This window comes from Lissotriton helveticus, chromosome 10 (genome assembly GCF_964261635.1).
Source record: "Lissotriton helveticus chromosome 10, aLisHel1.1, whole genome shotgun sequence".
NCBI lineage: Eukaryota > Metazoa > Chordata > Amphibia > Caudata > Salamandridae > Lissotriton > Lissotriton helveticus.
In genome coordinates, this window is record NC_136071.1 from 23,713,062 (window position 1) to 23,734,148 (window position 21,087).

General features: G+C 44.4%; 1 protein-coding gene across 1 annotated transcript in view; it reads right to left on the minus strand.

Moving 5' to 3' along the window:
- Window positions 1–996: 996 nt before the first annotated feature.
- LOC144785789 (red-sensitive opsin) overlaps window positions 997–21,087 on the minus strand; it is a 74,933-nt gene continuing 54,842 nt past the window's right edge. Inside the window, exons 5-6 of the mRNA XM_078664599.1 lie at window positions 7,362–7,601; window positions 997–6,986 (exon numbers count right to left, since the gene is read on the minus strand). Of these exons, the coding sequence (XP_078520725.1) occupies window positions 6,870–6,986; window positions 7,362–7,601 (357 nt within the window). The 3' untranslated portion in view covers window positions 997–6,869. The remainder of the gene's footprint in view (window positions 6,987–7,361; window positions 7,602–21,087) is intronic.

Below are 21,087 nucleotides of genomic sequence, written 5' to 3' on the forward strand. Positions count from 1 at the left end.
CTCAACAGACTGCCCTTTTGCCAGATGGTTTTGCCAGGAATACGAGCCTTGCCACCCCACATCCCGACAACAGAGCCCAGAAAGATAGTCGCACCCTCAAGCTCAATCTTATAGCCCACAGATTGGAAACAACCCTACAAGCAACCAGAAAACTGCTTAAGACATATAGGTAAGCTAAGAAGGACTGACCTGTGGGTCGCTGGGGCACTGTATAGTTATGTAAGTTTATATCTAACATTTATGCCCCACAATAATATTAAGACCATAATACCCAGCAGACAGCAGCCATTTGAAACGTATACCTCCTATATTTGCATAAGACATGTCTGCTACGAGGGTTGTTCATCACAGGTAATGTACAGCCAAAATCAAAATAGACATCACCAACTGAGCAGACCTAGAATGAGTGAATAGATCTCTCACATACTATTGGACAATTTGGAGGACTTTAATCTAGTCCACCGCTGCAGGCCCCAAATATCTGTACACTGTGACTACTTCTTTACATCTCACAATGGCATTCAGATCTAGAATGACAGTAAAAATGTCCATCCCAACTGATCTCTTCACTTCTCTCCCTCCAACCGTGCAGGCTCAGAGCCTCGACTATACACAAAGTCTCGGATTCGACAACCCAGTGCAGTAACCAGCTAAGCCCACTATACCATAAGATATACCATAAAGGGATCTACAGAGCTGCTCAAAGCTAACAGCGTGCTGAAAACCATCACAGTGCGCTTGTCTCACACTTCATCCACCACACTGCTGTGTGCTGCGCCCCATAACACGATATCCACACCTCGGTGGTCATCGCGCACGACATGGAAACACTTCACACATAGGATCAAATCAAAAACAATACCCTTTCAACCACACTCACTACATGGCGTAGCATGCTACCTGTAGGTAAACGCTTTAGGGTCACATATAGGGATAGTAAGACCTATATCAATGCTGCAGCACAGTAGAGAACAATGCAGAATCAGGACATTGACAATGGGTTTGATGCATAGTTTATTTTACAATAAAAAAAACAGTTTTACAGCTTATAATGGAACATTCTGACTACCTCCAAAACATTTTTAAAATCACATATCATATGCCACTCTAGCAGAGTGACGAGAGGTGGTAGGAGAGACTGTACAGTTCAGCGTCTGTGGACAGAGGCGGTGCCTACGTGTGCCTAAGAGAAGCTGTGCCACAGTGAGGCTCGCAAGCTTGAAGTGCCAGGGACTGCAGTGTCAGTGCCTGCCGACAGAGGATTCCAAGAGCAGAAGTCCGCTCAACTCCCAAGAGCAGGAGCACAAGACCAACCCCATCCAGGTGGACGTCTCCTTCGAGGGGCGGCCGTCTTTGGAAAGGGGCGTCCAGCCTAGTGGGCCGCCCACAGCCTTACGGGTTCTAGCTCCCTGTCTCCAGCTACCAATCAGGGAAGTTTCTTCAATTGTGAGCCCAGGGGCGGCCGCTCATTGGACAATGGATCCGAGAGGACAGCAGAGGGCCGTGCCTTAGACTATTACAGGAACATGGAAGACTGTGTGAGAGAATGATGGAAAGAAGAGCGGGTGGATGGATGGGTGAAGGATGGATGATTTCAGATGAATAATAAATTAATCAATAGGAATGACCATGGAACTGTGGGAAAAAGAAAGGAAAGTACATAGATAGTTAAATGAGAGATTGACCTTTAGCAATGAAATGGTGGATGGATGGATGGAAAGGTGGATGGATTGGTGGAAGGAAGGAAGCATAGATAAATGGATGGGTGGGTTGGTGGGGAGTGGATATGGCTGGATTGAGATGGATGAAAATTAACTGATTGGAGTGAACATGGAACTGTGGGAAAGTAAGGCAAACAATTAGGTAATTAAATTGGAGAGACTAAGCGTGGTGGATGGATGGAAGGATGGATGAATGGATGGATAGATGGATGAAAGTATGGGTGATGGATGGAAGGAAGGAAGGAAGGAAGGAAGGAAGAAAGATGGATGGATGATGGAAAGAAGGATGATAGATGAAGGGATGGATGGGTTATTGGGTGTTTAGTTTGTTAAATTGAGGGATTTTAACAGATGAATGAAAAGACGTGAGAAAAGGCGCATGGCAAGAGAATAAGTAAACCAATAAACAGAAGGAAGCCGGAGAATGCATGGTGGTCTAGTTAAATGGACTGACGAGGAGATCCCCAAATGAATGGTGGAATGTCTCTATAGACATGATAGATGAATACATGAAGAGGTGGGAAACTGCGTCTCTCCCAACTGAGATCTTACTAGAGACAGATTGGATGAATGTGATGCAAATAACCTTCTAAGCAAATACAGAGAAGGCGGGACAGAAGGCTAAAGCATATTTGAGATGAGAACCCAGAACACTTTAACCCTTAAAAGAAGATTTGATCGATTCCAAGCCTTGATTTAAGAAAGCAGGATAGCAATATGACTTGGCTTGAGTGGCCAGTGGCTATCTCCGGGATATGAGACCGTGTCCCTTTCAGAGGGCAGCTTCGTCCACACAGACAGGTCCTTGTACTGGTGTGAAGGGAGGCAGATACCGCTCATGAGTAGGAAAAGACTGAAGAGACTTTGGGGGAAGCAGGTGTGACAGCACATCTAGCACAGAAGGAACTTTTAGCGGCCTGTGCCATGAATGCAGGAAGGATTCCCAGAACAGGGCTTCAATCTTGGCCTGTCCAGAAGTGGGCAGTAGCCAGACCCAAAAGCCTCTCTCCTGGTGCCTTCTGAGACATCAGGGACGGTATCCTCAAAGCCTAGCCGGTCATCGGAGATAGAGAGATCCCTGCACATGAAGAAGGTATTTCCCGTCAATATATCGTGTGACTTGAGTATCAAAGGTTGCAATTCTCCAGGTCATCGGCATGTCTTGGGGCAGTATGCCTTTGACCAGGCCTTTCCTGCCAGATTATGGCCCCAAGCCATGGGAAGACTCCTCATCAGGTTTTAGAAATGCCCTGACAACCAACAAGGTTCTCACACCTTTCTTGAGCTCATTAGCCAAGGGATGCCACAAGCCTTTACCAGAGCTGCAGAAATCAGTCACTGGAACCATAAACCATAACAATTATTTCAGTCTTTTTAAAAGAGAGGGTATGTTGGGTCTGTCCCAGGGCAGTGATCCACTCCATGCTGCATATCTCTGCTCGTGTTTGGATGGTAGTGCACTCCCCCGAGGAAGCTTTGAAGAAAACGTATAACTGGGAAAACCCGTAAACAGAAAGCGCTTACTTTGCTAAGATCTGCACATTGTCTGCACAGGGACTACAACGCTTTCATTCCGGATTCCTCTTCCACCATTGTTCACCTCTCACCTGAACCCTGAACAAACCTGCTTGCATAGACACTTGTTCTCGAAGTTGATCTGACACATTTGCAAACTTTCCCCATAAACGGTAAGTTCTCTGTGAAACGCCCCACTAACGTTTAGTTGTGCATACACAATGGCAGTGGTGGTAACCGCAGTAGCCAACCTCTATCCCACAGCTAGGCACAGAACACATGCCGATATGATGTCCCCTTTAAAAACTTTCTTTCCAAAGTTTGAAGGCTCCACAGCGGTAACCTACCTTACCAACACCCTGCAAGATGTTTTTGATGAGCTGCCAGCACAGGCCTGGTCTGAGTGATTGGGTGCCAGCCCCCAACAAATGCTGAGTCTGGCCCAGTCACAGTTTCCTTGAATGGTGCATCTATTTCATAATCATAGATATAGACGTCATACTTATCTCTTGATCTTATTCAGTCCCTAGTTTACCACTGTAGACCTTGTTTCACATCCCTGGTGTTATGCTGTGGTTAATCAGCTCTGTCCATCCCAGTTTTATTTAGTTTCTTATAGTGTCCCCACCATTCCTGTTGGCAGATATTTTCTTTAAAGTGGAGCTTCTATACACCTGACTATCTCTCTTGTCTCTTGAGGTCGAGTTCCTGGCTGGTGAGCATGCTTCGCAGTAGTGAAACAATTTTGTCATTTGTATGTAATATATTTTAATTCTGTAAACTAGATGTAGAAAGCGTAACATCTCCCTTAGGCCATGTACAGACCGGTTTGAAGTAAAGAACAGGTTAGCCAGTAGGAAACTATAGAAAAATAACTTTATTGGCTGAAGATGAACACTTTTTGCATTGATAAGTTCCTTTCACCCTTACACGCTCTTTGCAACAACCCTACAATCATACTATAACCAACCCCATCCCTGCCTACCAGAGAAGCCGGTGTCAACAACGACAGACATGCCCTGGCTCTTCAGCTTTGGGAAAGGCGTCTCGTCCAGTGAATTTTTTATCGACAGGAGAGCACACATCCATTTTACCTTGTAGCAACATTTCAATGCACGCCCCACCCAAACACCTGCCCATGTGCAAACATGGCCCAAAGTCACTAAGATTTATTTGGCATCAAAGGATCTTCACTGAAGTTTTAACACGTGATCAGTCCCATCTATGTGTGATCTAGGGATCTTTGGCTATTCTGTGTTTATGAATTTAATAAAGGTATCCTTAACAGAGCTAACAAATGTTTTCTTCTCTGTCAGTGCTTCTTTGTTAATTATCATAAACACAAAATCTTTCAGGATCCCCACTCTGGAGCAGGACCATTCAAGTGTTTCTGACTGTAATGAAAATTCCTATGATGCAGAACTAGGATTACACGTAAATAGCATTTTCTTCTTGAGCATTTCACGAGCTGTCCAATGACCTTTTTTTAACATAACATGGACTTAAACGAGTCTTCAGAAAGGTGGGTCATCTTCTGGATACTGCTAGTGTTGTCCCAAATTCCTTAGGCCATGCATTAACCTCAAGAAGGGTTTTGGGATCTTATATTAAATTTCATTCACAGGAGGGCATCTTCAAGATTTTCTAGGGCCATCTTAGCAAATTTCTTTTGCAGAAATGCATTTTCAAGATAGTGTTTGGGTCAAGTGTGTGGGTCATTTTAGCAAATTCCTCTCACTCTGGAGTTTCCTCTAGCTAGCTCTTGAACAATCATCTCAGGATCCATTTGCAAAGGACCATCTTTTTGATCTTAGTGGTTTTGAGTCGCCCAGAGAAATATCAAAGTTGCCCCTCCCTCCTAGATCCTCTGCAGTGTGCTTCATCGTTGTTGGGTCAAAATCATATCAGGATGGGTGGAAAGGGGAACATATGGTTGATGGCGTGCTATCATGAGGTTTACTGCTAGAGGCAGGAGCCCATGAGGTCTGCATTCTTACTCACTGTGACCCAAGACATGCCCTTTTCAGAGGGACAGTTCCTTCCTTTTCGGTGGAATTCTATGAATACTGTCCAAGAAATGGGAATTGTTTACAATGCTCAGAGTTTGCATTTCTACCTCATACTTAGTTTTGTTTTTCATATTTTGCAGAACGTTGACACCCATTTGATGGGAGTGAATACATTCTATAAATCTCTATAATACAAATAAAGGAAGGTTTATCTCTGAGATATTCAATGCATCTTCTACGGTGATCTCCTGCCAGTCCTTTACATTTTCGCGCACAGGATTTATGTTGACTTTCGAGAAACTCTTCACTCCACATTTGCCATGAGGCCTGAGAACAGGAATAGGCAACAACAGCTTTCTCCTTTTACATCTAGTGTACAACCAGATCCCAGGATTTTGAGATCAGTACCATACCTCTGGCATCCATAATTGAAGGGTACATCTTAAAATGCTAGATTTAAATCGAATCTCTGGGATACATATACATACATACATGGCTGTACTTATTGCATTATTTAATATATAAACATCAATTTATAGAGAATATACTAGGGGTAAACACCTATTATGGTCCTAAGTAAGATGCCTATGTGCACCACCAAATGCTCCAAACTTGCTTCTTGCCCTGTGCACCTTGGTGACACCAGTCATGCGGTATACTGCAACATGCTAGAAACAATACATACATGATAGCATTGAATGATTCTGATGACGTCATAACGAACCGACCCACAGGTCGAGACGTTTGCACCCGTCACCAGAATCATGAGATGGCACTGTAGGACCATACCAGAAAAAATAAATATAACCATTATATATTTTATATTACATGATGTATTTTTGTGTCGTTCCACATTTAGCAGTATGCGTACAGGAAGGCCGGAATCGAGTCTGTGGGTCAGCCTCTATGAGAACTTGTTGATATCTTGCTGTCAGTGAGTTCCAACCTTCAAAAGGTTTGCATTTTGGCTGGTATCTCGACACCACAAAGGGCCTCACTGTTCCTGTAGTCCACTTAAAACAACATCTATGCCTTGGAACTGAAGAAAAGCTAGCTTAAATGAAAAAGGATAACCACAAAAAGGGGCAGCAGTCTTTCGTAGATCAGAGATATCCGGCTTCCAGCCTTCTGAAATATATCAATAGATAGGTAGGTGGACGGACAGACACACTAATGGATGGATGGATGGAAAAGGCATGGGCAAATAGTTTATAAATGGGTAGAAAGGGGGAAAAAAAGTAGAGACAAAGGGACAGAGTAAACCGGAGATAAATAGATATGCTGGAGGCAGAGAGAGGGAAGAGGGGAAAGAGATACAGAGAAGTGGAAAGAGGGGAAAGAGAAAACAAGATAAAGAGATAGCCATATAGATGGGTGAAGGGGTAGATAGAAGGGTTGGACAGGTAGGCGGGGTGATAGGGGGGTGATAAAGAGGTAAGTAGACAGAATAAATGTTTACACCCCTAAATGAAGAAGGCCGTGAAGCCTCAAGGGACGGTTCAGTGGTTTTTAAGTGAACAGGTGGTATTATTTAGAAAACTGGGGTGAGGATTGGGTAGAGATATGCAATATGGAGACAGGGAAAGGCTCCAAACTGGATTGAGTGGTTTCTCCAGTGCTGGAATTATGCAGGCGACACTGAAGAATTGGAGACGGAGGAGACCTCTGTTCGAGATGAAGTAGACAGTTCGGATCCATCGTCCACCTTCTTACCAAAGAGTTGATAAATGCAGTTACGGAACTGGAGGAGAAGAAAAAGAGAGTAGCGCATAAGTTAGTACTTGAGCGGAAGCACCTAGGTAATTGCAAATTGGTGTCACCTGGGAAGGTGGTGATAATTTAAATCTTTGTCCTTTCATTAATACACTAGTTTTTTGAGTTTTTGAGGGAAACTTTGGGTCTTTTCACTCATCTACTTTTTTATGTACACAGTATTTAGTCGTGCTGAGAGCTTCAAAACATTTGCTTTAATCAGAAATTCAACATAATTTGAGGACTGTTTGCCTCCTGCTGCTAGGTGAATCGTTCAAACAGATTTGGTTCATGCCACCCCTTCTGTCCCATCCTCAGCCCTGCCCCAATCCCACTGAGAGATCCCATGCGGGGCCCCACTCACCTGGCGGTTCATGAACACGTAGATAATGGGGTTGTAGATGGTGGCGCTCTTAGCGAAAAAGGCAGGTAAGGAGGCGGCCAGTGGGTGGAAGGAGTAGCCGGGGTTGGCAGCAGCGAAGCATGCAAAGAAAGTGTATGGCCCCCAGCAGAAAATGTAAGCTATGATCATGACCACCACCATTCGGGACACCTCTCGCTCAGCCTTCTGAGTTGATTCTGACTCTTTTTGCTGCATGGCGACCTGTGGATGAATACAACCATCACTGTATTAATCAATCTCGGATCTTTGTTAAGCCAACACATTTCTTGTACATAAACACAGACCTCAATGTCAACTCTATAAGACACGGGCATGCGGCTTGCCACTGTGTGGCTCAACTCAGCCTGCCCCTTGCTCCTTTTGTGTCTTTTTGGAAAGTATCACAGGAAAACGCCTCATTCTATACTGTTGGTAAAGCTTCTTCTACGTGATGACATATATGCACCGGTTGCCATTTATCCATTGGGCTGAAATATCTGAAGAACATTCTGAACTTTCCAGTATTGGATCTGAGAAAAACTAGGCTCCCTTCCCAATCTTTGGTATTATCCATCTTCAATAAACTCTCACCCCACATCAAATTATGTTTAATACATACACTAACGGGACACTTTGTATTGCCCTGACAGGAAAGACAGCATTGCCCTGAAAGGAAAATATGTATTGCCTTGAGTGGGAAGACTATATTGACCTAAAAGAGAAGACAGTTTTGCCATGGAAAGGTAGACCTGGTCCACAAGATATTCTTATGTTCTCTTCCAGTGGATCCTCATCAATAGTCATAAACACTGAATATTCCCACCCACGTGCGGGGACCCCAGAAATAATACAAATTATATATGGAAATCACATATATTTAGCTCCACATATATGTATGCACATATATAATTTTTTCTCACACCAATGCAGCCCCAAAACTGAGGCTAAACAATGTCATTACCCATAAATAAATCATATTTGCAAGCATAAAAAACACACATTAGGTCAAATAGCACTTGAACTCTGTGTTTTAATGAGCAGAATACTCGTATATCATGAAAATTGCAAATAAACTGGACATTGTTAGCCCACAGGCTGCATTGCAAACAAATAGCATAGAAAATGAAAGCATTTTCCACAAAAACTGGCACCGTGCCTTTAAGGCAGCCATGACCCCTGGCTTCCCATCATGCCTCAGGGGTGACAGTTAGGTCAGTTGTTCTTTCCGGCTCCTTCAGTCAGGACCCTGGTTTTACAGCTCCTACCTTTTTTTGATTTTCTGTCAAAAATATTGTATAATTCTTCAAGTTTTTCACTTTCACTCGACGTCTTTAGGCTTTAGAGTGTTAGTGCTGGCTTTTTTGTGTTTCAAAAAAGGTTTATGGTTGTCAAAATGCCTTCTCTTTTTGACACCTGCCCTTCCTGTGGCAAAAAGAAGGCCAGGACTAATACACACCCTGTGTGTATTTTCTGTCTCCCTTAGACACATTCTTCAGACTGCTGTCAACACTGTAAGAACTTATCAAGGAGAACCCTCAAAGACAGAGAGAGAATAAGGATTTATGGCCTCTCTGAAAGAGGTAGGTCTCCTAAGAGGCAGCAGAAGAGGAGAACGTGGTCGTGTAGTTCTGAAAAATTCTGGACTCGTGTAATAACTCTGGACTCGAGAATTAAACTTCGTCGTAAGAAGACGAATTTGGTATCAAAAGACCGAGAATGGCTAGTACACTATGTACAAGCATTTTCGTCATATTCGAGTGACGTTTTCACCTCGAAATCGTCATTCTCGTCTTGAACCCTTGGCTCCCATTTTGTGTACGGCAGCCATTTTGTGAGTTGCCCTTTACATAGGCTTATAATACAGCTAAATTCGATTCCAAAGGACACGTACACCTTGATTGACTCTTCTCTGACCTGGGCAAGTTGGAACCATTGCCCCAGGCCGAACCTGTTTGGTCAGTTCCTCTCCCAGTGGCCGAGCAAGATAGCATCAAGGCTCAACAGGCCATAAACCCATTCATCGCACACACACCCTGCCGAATCTTGCTCACACCTGTCCCTGCTCTTTTCTCTCGCTTGCTTTATGATGGGGAGGTGCCGGTTTTATTGGGGGTCCAGCGATATCTGATGAAAATGTTGGGCCTTGCCGGGTAATTTATTGTGGGCTGGACAAACTGAACTATGGCTTTGTCATCATTACTCTGTTTTTTCTTTGTAATGGAAACATTTCAATAGTATAGTAAAATGTTAAGAATGTTTGCCTAAAGCACAATATTTCGTATAAAAAGAGAAGCCTGACTTTGTGAATTGCGGCAGTCTCCTGAGAATATACATCCCGTGTGTTGTACTTCTAGGACGCTTGTTACCTTGGTTGCAGCCAATAAAATCGATCCATGACTTCACCTAGAAGACTCTGAGTTTCTGTGGTCTGAATCAGGAAAGAACTCGAGGTCTTTGGGTGTTGTTCCCTGACACCGTTGGGTTACCGGTTCAGTACCGGTTTGTGGAAAAGTAAATTTTGCCATGTTCTGTGTCCCTACGAGTCCTCCATCATATGTTATCTGTGCATGATTAATATGCATATGTTATTCCCTATGTTCGATTAAAGACGCAATTACAGTTGTGTCCACCTCTAGTATGTCAGTTTCCAGTTCTCGTGAATACTACGAATATCAGGCCTATGTAAAGTTACGTTGCCACGTTTCTCAGTGTGCACGTTATTCCATTGTAAAGTCCCCGTTTCTAGGCCTCAGAAGGGCCTGGACACCAGATTCAGCTCCTGTCTCCTGTCTCCTGAAGCCTCGCTGAGGAGCGATACAGCCCCCACCTGTATCCTCGACCCTTCACTTACTTCCTGCCTCGCAGTGCCCGGCTCAGCCTGGCTCTGCCTCTGAGTCTGCCAAGAGTATGTTATGATTCCAGTTATCAGTTCAGTCCTCCTTCTCTGCATTCCTAAGCTACTGAATCGCATCAATAGTTTCCGTCATTGTCTAGCCTTTACGTCTCCACGTTAGAGAAATACTGCATTTAATGGTCATTTAATATTCTTCATCACGCACTACATGTAGAATAATGCATGCTCCAGTCTTAGAGTCTTAGAGTCTGTTAGCCTTTACCCTGATAACTTTTGGATTCTATCAACATGTTCTCAAAACATCAGATACTAGATACTGCTTAGGTACATGTCGCCCTGACTCTCCAGACTTCAGTCTCTGCTCCTAGCACAGAGTTCGTAGCCCCCAGCTTCTCCTAGTAACACGTCATTGCCAGTTTGCGCGCACCATTAGGTCAGAGGTCCCGGCTCCTTAGGTAGCCCCCTCCATGTCTCCACCCCATTCATGACATATTCTGTTACGTTTGCATCACATGTCTATGTATACGCCTCTGTTACACCCACTTTCACCCTTATCTTTCGCGACTGCTATTGACCACACCCACTGCTCCGCCTATCCTATGTACTGTAATGCAACTGTTTTAGTATATATGTTCGTGTATTGTTATTAAAAGCCAGCGCGCTCATCCCAGATCCTGTCCCGGCAGCTGCCGGGCCCTGCTATCCTATTCCTGTGCAGGTTGTCCTGTTCCTGTCCTTATGCTGTATTAAACCTGCAAAACTCCTACTACCTCGAATCTTGACTCTTATTTATTGAGCTATCTGTTATTCATTTAAGCATTCAAAAAAGAGAGGTATTATTTATTTATTTACCACATAATGGCGCCCGAACAGGGACTTGCCCTTTCCCCACGCGTCGGTGAAGCCACGCCGACCCCCTGACCCTCTGCAGTCGTGACGGAACTCTTCTGCGCACCGGCAGATATTTCTGCTTCAAGTATCCCTCAGGCCCACGGAGGAGACGGAGGAGGCGGTCCAGCATCCAGACGAGACGGTGGAGGAACGCGGCGAGTCCCGACCAGAGCCCAAGCCGAGAGTCCAAGGTCCGAGGTATCCGGAGGCCCACCCGTAACAGAAGTCCGAAGTTCGTCCGTCCGACGTCGAAGCAGTCCAGTCCAGTCCGAGGCCTTCCGTTCTTGCTGCCCGGTGAGTACCGTTGCTGGGGTAGTATCTAGACAGGGTCAATCTGATTGACTCTGGTCCGTGGGTTGGTGGTACACAGACCCACAAACGAAGTGTCCACTTCGGTGGATGCGGGTCCTGACGTGTCTCTTTATGAGACCGGTAAGTTTCGTACTGTTTCAGCAGTGCATCTAGTTTCTGTTCTAGTCAGTTCTGTTCTTGAGAAAATTCATGTATTCTGTTTTCCGTATTCCAGGTAGTATTCTGTTCGAACTGTTATTCTGAATGTTATTCATGTATTTTAATGTCGTGGTATGAGTGCGAAGTGATTACCGTGTTCATTGTGTATTGTATTGTGTCCAGATTATAGTTCAGTCATGCCACTCTTTTCAAAACTGCGTCAGTTAAAAACCAGAAAAAGTCTGCTAGAAGCAGCAGTTCCTGTCCCGCCTAGGGACAGTCCAGGTCATTTTATGTATCAGAAGCATGGCATAAGCGCCATATTGTATCTAGATTTATGGGTAGAGTATACCAAACAGTTAGAGGAAAAGTATAGATGGCCCGTATCGGGTACATGGGATGCCGAGTGCATCATGCGAGTAGAAGAAGCATTATGGAAAAAGAAAGCCAGACAGTCACAGAAAGATGCCATCGAGTTATGGCGCAAAGAATCTCATAAAAGAACCGAAAAAGAAATCAGAAAGTCTGAATTAAGGAGAGAATCCTTAGAACGAGCACATGAAAAAGAATTAATCGAGATAGGTGAACGAATTAGAACTGAACAGTCAGACAGACAGAGGCATGCTCTTGTTAAGGGTATGTATCCTCTTCTTGCCGAGGGCTTGCCAAAAGCGACCCCGGAGGCATCCAGTAATTTCCCGCCACCATTAGTTCCGCTCAAGCTACGTCACAAACCGACCGCAGCTGATATTTTCATTTCGTCCTATTTGGACGACACAGTCCCAGAATATGCAAATCCCGCTCCGCCAGTCCCTGTAAATCAGGCACTTCCCGCTCCTCCAGACACCGGAGTACCTGTTACGGTACCCCCGGTCCAGCCCGCCATACAAGTCCAGCCTACATTTCCATTTCCCACTCTGCCAGGACGAAAAGCATCAGTAGACGACTCTAGTTTAGGGGCCGCAGGGGGAGGTCCTCCTCAAACCCCGCCGCCACACAAGCGTTTAACGTTAGCCGAATTACATGCACAAGCGTCACAGCGTACGCCCAGGTATCAGTCTGTTGCAGAAATCAGAAAAGCCCTTAATGAATGTGGCTATGATCCAGTCCCAGGCGAGGATAGTATGGTTTTGTATTCATTACGCGTAAGAAAGGTGACCGAGTATCTAGTCACCCTACCAGATATGAAAGAAGATCTAGACAGAATATATCGTTTCATCCGTACCGGGAATGATCCAGAAAGTATTAGTGATGTCATGTGCCAAAGAAAAGTTGAAGTCCAGCTCATGATATTAAAGTTTCTGATTAATTGTCTAATAAGGGAACAAGATTATCCGACCAAAGATCGAGCCGAAATGAAAGTCCTGACAAGGTGGAGTGATAATATAGCCGAGGGTAAGCACAAGACCATCAGTAGTATAGAGAGTATGTACAAGAAGATTCGTAAAGAAATAATAAGGATACACGAACAACGCAAAGCAGCACAAGTAAGCGAGAAAGAAAGTAACTCTGATACTGAAGAGGTAGACGACGAGAATCCCGACAGAATAGCGTATGTAGGAAAATCTAGATTTCCAGATCGCCATTTGCGCCTAGAACACAAGTCAATTTTTCATCATCCAGCACCAGAACAAGGTTCTCTAGAACAAATATTTCAAGCTACCGATCACATTCTGAAATCACGAATCGGTTATAGTGAGTTAAGTACCATGCATGAACAAGAACTAGTCCGATCAGCAGTCCGATGGATTACTGATTCTACCACTTTTCCAGACGAAATAGTGGCACAAATGTTTCTGAAATTGCCCCCAGCCGAGCAGCGACTGGTGGGTATGTATATGATCCAGTACCTCATTACATTGTATGAGGGTCAACATTCTGATCCAGGTCCGTTACACGATGTCCTGAACGAGTTACTCCAGTATAGATGGAAAGGTTTAGGTACCGATTTAATTAGTGTCATTCTAGAACAGCGCCACAAATACAGAACGTTTCTGAACCCACATTTTGTTCATGTCTCACCCCCAGAAAGTAAACCCTTTTACATAGACAGACAGAATCCGTTACGAGAAGTACATCCAGTTAAGACAGAGGGTGGTGAAATGCAACGAGTGTTTGTTTACACCCCGATTACAAAGATGGAACTCTTAGAGATGAAAAAGTTAATTCCCTGTCATGATAAAGATCCAGCAGGGTTCCACCGAGAATTAAAAGACATGCTCCGTATGGGAGAATACACGTATCCAGATATCATTAAAATGTTAAAAGTCCTGTTGCCCGCAGGGGTATATGAGAAACTCAAAGAAAAAGAGTGGGAGGTGGGAGAGAAAAAGATCGATTGGGCAGTCCTAGAAACTGAAGACAAGGCACGAGTACCAGGTACCGGTCTTGGAGATAAATGTAAAGAATTACCAGAATTGTTAATACAAGTTTTGCCTAGGTTATTGACAACTAAAAAGGAAGACTGGGATGCAATCTCAGCATGTAAACAGAAACAAGATGAAGATATTAGTGATTATTATTCCAGATTTGAGAAATGTTTTACCATAAACAGTGGCCTCAAGACGAGTAGCGAGTCATACCCTCATCTTTTTGTTACTAAATTAGTCGAGAATTCAAGCCCACAAATTAAAAACCGAGTTTTGAAAGTCGAAAGTACCTGGCAAGCTAATACCCCATCCCAGATGTTACAGATGCTCCAATATCACCAGAATAGAATCCGAGAAGAGCAAGAACATGAAAGGAAACGTATGAAAGACACGAAAATGAAAGTACTAGTTGCACAATCTGTTCCTCAAGACAGTCAGAAGAGGGGTCCGAATCAAGCCAGTCATCCTGCAGCTCCCGTTAAAGGGAACTGCAATTATTGTAAACAGCCAGGTCATTTTATAAACGAGTGTGCAGTTCTGAAACACAACATAGCTACCGGTAAAACTAAAGAAAGACCACGTCCGCCGAGACAAGAACAAGTTACACAGACTCCTCAGTCACAGAATGTACCACAGACAGTTACAGCACCGCAGCCTATCGCTGCAACACAGCATGTTACACAGCAGATGTACCAGTATGCACAGTCCGAGTATCCAGAGTATCAGCCATATTCATGAAACAGCCTAGAGAGGGAGGTAGGCTTGCCTCTCATCGAGATACCTGTAGATCAAGAAGGTCCCTATGTTCACAGTCAAGTATTAGGGAAAGACAGAAAGTTTTTGATTGATACAGGGGCAAGTAGGACCACTATAAGTCACGCCGAAGTTCCAGGGGCTCCGCTCTCAGGCTCAAGAAATGTTTCCCTTGGATTTTCAGGAAAACCCATTGTAAATGAAATATCAAAGCCAGTTACTCTAGAAGTAGGTCCATTGTCCCGCACTACTGATCTGTTACTTACTAAGTCATGTCCAGAAAATTTGTTAGGCATTAAAACACTGAAAGAATTAGGTGCAGTTATATGCTGTTCCCCAGAGGGAATACGATTGTTCCTACGTGACTTCAAGGGTCACTATGTATTGCGAGATTTTGATCCGAGATTGTCCAATGTCCCGCAGCATCTATGGGCGCAAGGTCCAACTGATGTTGGCTTTATGCAAATCACACCCCATCGTGTGACTCTCAAGCCAGGTGTAGTCCTGCCACGAATCAGACAGTACAGATTGCCACCTGAGGCTGTAGCAGCCTTATCCAAAATTATTGACGAGCTCATGGCTCAAGGAGTAGTTGTAGAAACTGACTCCAATGTATGCAATTCTCCGATCATTCCTGTTATGAAACGTACTGATCCAAATGCACCTCCAGTATATCGTTTAGTGATTGATCTCCGAGAACTTAATAAATGTATTATTCCCCAGTATCCAGTTGTCCCAGATATCTCTTCCCTGTTGACAGCCATTGATTCCGAAGCTTCATTTTTTACGGTCATAGACCTCAAGAACGCGTTTTTCAGTGTCCCTATTCATCCAGACAGCCAGTTCCTTTTCGGATTTTGTTTAAATGGAAGGAGCTATATGTTCACACGAGCTCCTCAAGGTTTCACAGAAAGTCCTAGTATTTACAGTCAAGCACTTAAGAGACAACTAGACAACATTCACATGCCAACTGACACTGCCCTGCTCCAGTATGTCGATGATCTACTGGTCACAGCCCGTTCTGAACGTGCTTGCGAGCGAGCATCCCTTACAGTCTTGTATTTCCTAGCCGAGATGGGACACAAGGTGTCCCCTTCTAAGCTTCAATTCTGTGTCCAGCAAGTGGTCTACTTAGGACACTTACTGTCCAAGAGGGGTAGGCAGTTGACACCTGACCGTATCCAGTTAATAGCGAGTCTTCCTCAGCCCAAGACCCAGAAGGAGGTACGTGCTTTTATCGGCCTCACTTCTTACTGCAGACAATGGATTCCTCAGTATGCATTTCTAGCCAAGCCACTGATACAGTTAACGACACAGGAGGCAGCCGTATCGACTGTCCTCCCTTGGACATCTGAACATACACTCAGTTTCAATGAGTTAAAGAAAGCCCTATGTCAAGCTCCAGTTCTAGCTACACCAAACTACAGTAAGCCTTTTACACTTTTCGTCACAGAACGCGAAGGTACAGCATTATCTGTCCTCACACAAGATCAAGCAGGACAGTACAAGCCCTGTGCTTATTTTTCGAGCACCTTAGATCCTGTAGCCCAGGCTCTGCCTGCATGCCTCAAGTCAGTTGCAGCCACAGCACTAGCTATCAGACAAAGTGATTCCATAGTATTAGGACATTCCTTGACAGTACAAGTTCCACACTCCGTGGAAGTTCTTTTAAACCGAACACAGACTCAGCACTTGACAATTGCACGTTTAACAGGTTATGAATTGACACTGTTCCAGCCACATATAGAAATCAGACGCTGCAACGTTTTAAATCCTGCTACATTGTTACCATCAGTTACTTCGAATTCTGCCACACACGACTGTGTGGAAATAGTTAACATCATGACAAAGCCAAGACAAGATCTGACAGATATTCCATTACCAGATCCCGACCTGACACTTTATGTGGATGGTTCATGCATGAGAACTAGTACGGGAGAACTAGTAGCCGCGTATGCAGTGACTACTGACACTGACGTTATTGAGACACACCGTATTGACACCCTGTCTGCTCAAGCAGCAGAGCTAGTTGCTCTGACACAAGCCTGCATACACGCCAAGAACTTGAAAGTTAATATTTACACCGATTCACGTTACGCATTTGGAGTTGTACACGACTTCGGAGTGCTCTGGCAAGAGAGAGGTTTCATGACTTCTCATGGAACCAAGATTCAGCATGGTCTCCTTATTCAAGCTCTGTTAGATGCCATACATTTACCGACATCCATTGCTATCATGAAGTGCAAAGCACATACGAAAGTTACTGACATTATTTCCCAGGGTAATGATCTAGCAGATCGCACAGCCAAGCTTACAGCTCAGACTCCAGATATGTTAGTTAATCCGACACAGACACACACTCCAGATCCGACTACATGTATGACAGTTAAGGACCCTACTCAAGATGTCATAGATATCCAGTTACATGCTACTCCCGAAGAAATCAAGAAATGGTCCGAACAAGGAGGGGTCCAGACAGATCAAGGATGGTTAACGAAAGGAAAAGCCACTTGGTTTCTCCCCGACTCCATGGTTCAAGTCATTATCAATACCGCACATAGTCCAGCACATTTAGGAGAAAAAGCTATGTTAGACAGTATCCAGAACATTTGGTTCAACAAGCATTTACGAGCTGCAGCCAAGCAGAAAGTCCGTACCTGTATGATATGTTGTCAGTTTAATCCAGGTAAAAGTGTCCCGGTGGAACAAGGTGGATTCCAACCTCCTGACCACCCTTTTGAAGTCCTCCAGATGGATTATATTCAGATGGAGCGATGTCGAGGTTTCAAGTATGTCCTTGTAGTCGTATGCGCTTTGTCCAGGTGGACAGAAGCATATCCAGTCCCAGATTACACAGCCGCGACCACTGCCAAGCAGTTGGTTCGTGAGTTCTTCCCCCGTTATGGACTCCCTAGAGTCGTATATTCTGACAACGGCCAGCCATTCTCATCTGAACTCATGAAGCATGTGTCCCTTTTGTTAGGGTACCAGTGGAAGTTCCATTGTGTACGCCATCCTGAAGCAGCCGGTCTCGTAGAGAGACATAATCAGACCCTGAAAATCCGAATTGCAAAGGTTTGTCAAGAGAAAGGTGTGGACTGGCTCGTAGCTCTGCCAGTCGCTTTGTTTTATATGCGCATGGTCGCACATTCCAGATCAGGTCTATCCCCGTATGAGGTCGTTTTCGGCCGCCCCCCTAACATGTGGGGTACTCCTAGACCCCGAAGTATTACCGATGTTTCAAGTAATATGCTGACAGATTACCTAGCTTCCTTGATGTCTGCCCTCAACTCTTGTCGTTCACAGGTTGCCGCCGCATTTCCAGACAATACCGAGGTGGCACCGCATGAAATCGTTCCCGGATCCATGGTTCTTGTCCGGAATTTCGACCGCTCAAGTCCGCTAGAGCCTCGCTGGAAGGAGCCCCGACAGGTCCTCCTCGCCACCCGTACAGCCGTGAAGTTGGAGGGACGCAAAGGCTGGGTGCATCTTTCGCATATAAAGAAATTTTATGGATTGAAGCCAGTCTCAAAGAACATTGCCCAGGATTCAAAGGACTGCCAAAGTACTATTCTTAAGGACTGTCCCGCAAAAGACACTGATACTGCACCCTCCCTGTTAGAGAAAACTCCGCAACAGGAGTATAAACTCAAGTTAAGGTCTAGTAAAATAAGTCAGCCAGTTTGATTGTCTAAGTCCTCCCCTAGGTGAAACGGTTAGACCGGTTTCTGACATGTATAAAATAGACCCCCATAGTGAGAGAGTTAGTCAAAACTCAATCCGATGTATCGTTTTTCTATGTTTCATATTATTTCTCAGTATTATGATTTCCTGCACCAGTTATGCATTTTATCTGTATTTTCCAGTTTCTCATGTAAATAAGTCTGCTAATGCTACAGTAGAGCACACGTTTAGTGATCTGCCTCCTCATGAACTCTCTTACCGCCTCGCTATGCGTAATAATTCTTTCATCCGCATGTTACATTATTCACACCAGACCAGCAATGCCACTAATTGTTGGGTGTGTGGTCGACTCCCCCCTTTCCAGACACCGAAGGGAGTTCTGCCACTCTTTCCTTATCCATTTTCACATAATGGTTCGTGTGGAGCATGGTCCACGTTAACGTCATCCTCAACAGATATGTCTTTTCTTAACAGTACATGTTTTCCAGACAAGCAAGGTCTTCCCCACAGAACAGGGTTAGATCTAGAAAACGAAGTTTACAATTTGGGAAATTATTCTTCGAATTTCATGATCCTGAATGTTCAGTCTGATTCCACTCCAGACTTACCTGCTATTTCAGTACTACCAGTCAAAGGCGAATTATGTGTCCGAAATAATGGTTCCGTACATGTAGGACATAGCGATTGTACTACTATTGTCAAGTACAGTGACAGTGGGAAATCTATTTTCAAAGCTTCACGTCATTCTTATTTTATTTGTGGTCAAACCGCATATGTTCGTCTGCCCCTCGATTGGGAGGGAACCTGTTACATTGCCTTCCTACTGCCACCTGTTTTCCTAGCCCCATCTGATTATCATAGAAACACACATCTAGTACACATTAGACATAAAAGGGAGATCGAGTCCCCCATTGTCGATTATACTGAAACTGCTCTAGAACAGTATACAGATTTCAACAGAGGTTTCTTCTTTTTTATAGGACCTATCCAGAATAGTAAGCTAATTCGTAGGTTAACCAGAACCCTTGAAGCAGTAGTCAATGAGACTGCCTCTGCCCTAGGTAACTTAACTGAAGAGCAATCTGCTATGAGATTTGTCGTTTTACAGAATCGTCTCGTCCTTGACGTCATATTGGCCGATAGGGGCGGGGCCTGTAGAGTCATCGGATCTAGTTGCTGCATTTTCATTCCAAATAACGCGCCGTCTGTTTATTCAGCTATAACCAGACTTCATAAAATTGCCCATCTGTTACACCAAAATCCAGGCACCTGGACATGGTCCGGTTGGTTCTGGAATATAATTTCCGCCTGGGGATGGAAAGTATTGTCATTTCTAGGTATTGCAGTAGCGATCATATTTAGCTGCTGCCTCTGTATACAATGTGGCCCTGCGATTTGCGGCATTTGTGCTACATCATGTATTCCTAGTCCCAAGCCCCGTTCTAAATCCCGTTCCAAGAAAATTCGAGACGAGCAAATGATACTGTATGAAATAATAGATGGTATCATGAATATTGATGTTTCCTGATGAAAACGTAGTGACAAGGAGGGAATGTGGAAAAGTAAATTTTGCCATGTTCTGTGTCCCTACGAGTCCTCCATCATATGTTATCTGTGCATGATTAATATGCATATGTTATTCCCTATGTTCGATTAAAGACGCAATTACAGTTGTGTCCACCTCTAGTATGTCAGTTTCCAGTTCTCGTGAATACTACGAATATCAGGCCTATGTAAAGTTACGTTGCCACGTTTCTCAGTGTGCACGTTATTCCATTGTAAAGTCCCCGTTTCTAGGCCTCAGAAGGGCCTGGACACCAGATTCAGCTCCTGTCTCCTGTCTCCTGAAGCCTCGCTGAGGAGCGATACAGCCCCCACCTGTATCCTCGACCTTTCACTTACTTCCTGCCTCGCAGTGCCCGGCTCAGCCTGGCTCTGCCTCTGAGTCTGCCAAGAGTATGTTATGATTCCAGTTATCAGTTCAGTCCTCCTTCTCTGCATTCCTAAGCTACTGAATCGCATCAATAGTTTCCGTCATTGTCTAGCCTTTACGTCTCCACGTTAGAGAAATACTGCATTTAATGGTCATTTAATATTCTTCATCACGCACTACATGTAGAATAATGCATGCTCCAGTCTTAGAGTCTTAGAGTCTGTTAGCCTTTACCCTGATAACTTTTGGATTCTATCAACATGTTCTCAAAACATCAGATACTAGATACTGCTTAGGTACATGTCGCCCTGACTCTCCAGACTTCAGTCTCTGCTCCTAGCACAGAGTTCGTAGCCCCCAGCTTCTCCTAGTAACACGTCATTGCCAGTTTGCGCGCACCATTAGGTCAGAGGTCCCGGCTCCTTAGGTAGCCCCCTCCATGTCTCCACCCCATTCATGACATATTCTGTTACGTTTGCATCACATGTCTATGTATACGCCTCTGTTACACCCACTTTCACCCTTATCTTTCGCGACTGCTATTGACCACACCCACTGCTCCGCCTATCCTATGTACTGTAATGCAACTGTTTTAGTATATATGTTCGTGTATTGTTATTAAAAGCCAGCGCGCTCATCCCAGATCCTGTCCCGGCAGCTGCCGGGCCCTGCTATCCTATTCCTGTGCAGGTTGTCCTGTTCCTGTCCTTATGCTGTATTAAACCTGCAAAACTCCTACTACCTCGAATCTTGACTCTTATTTATTGAGCTATC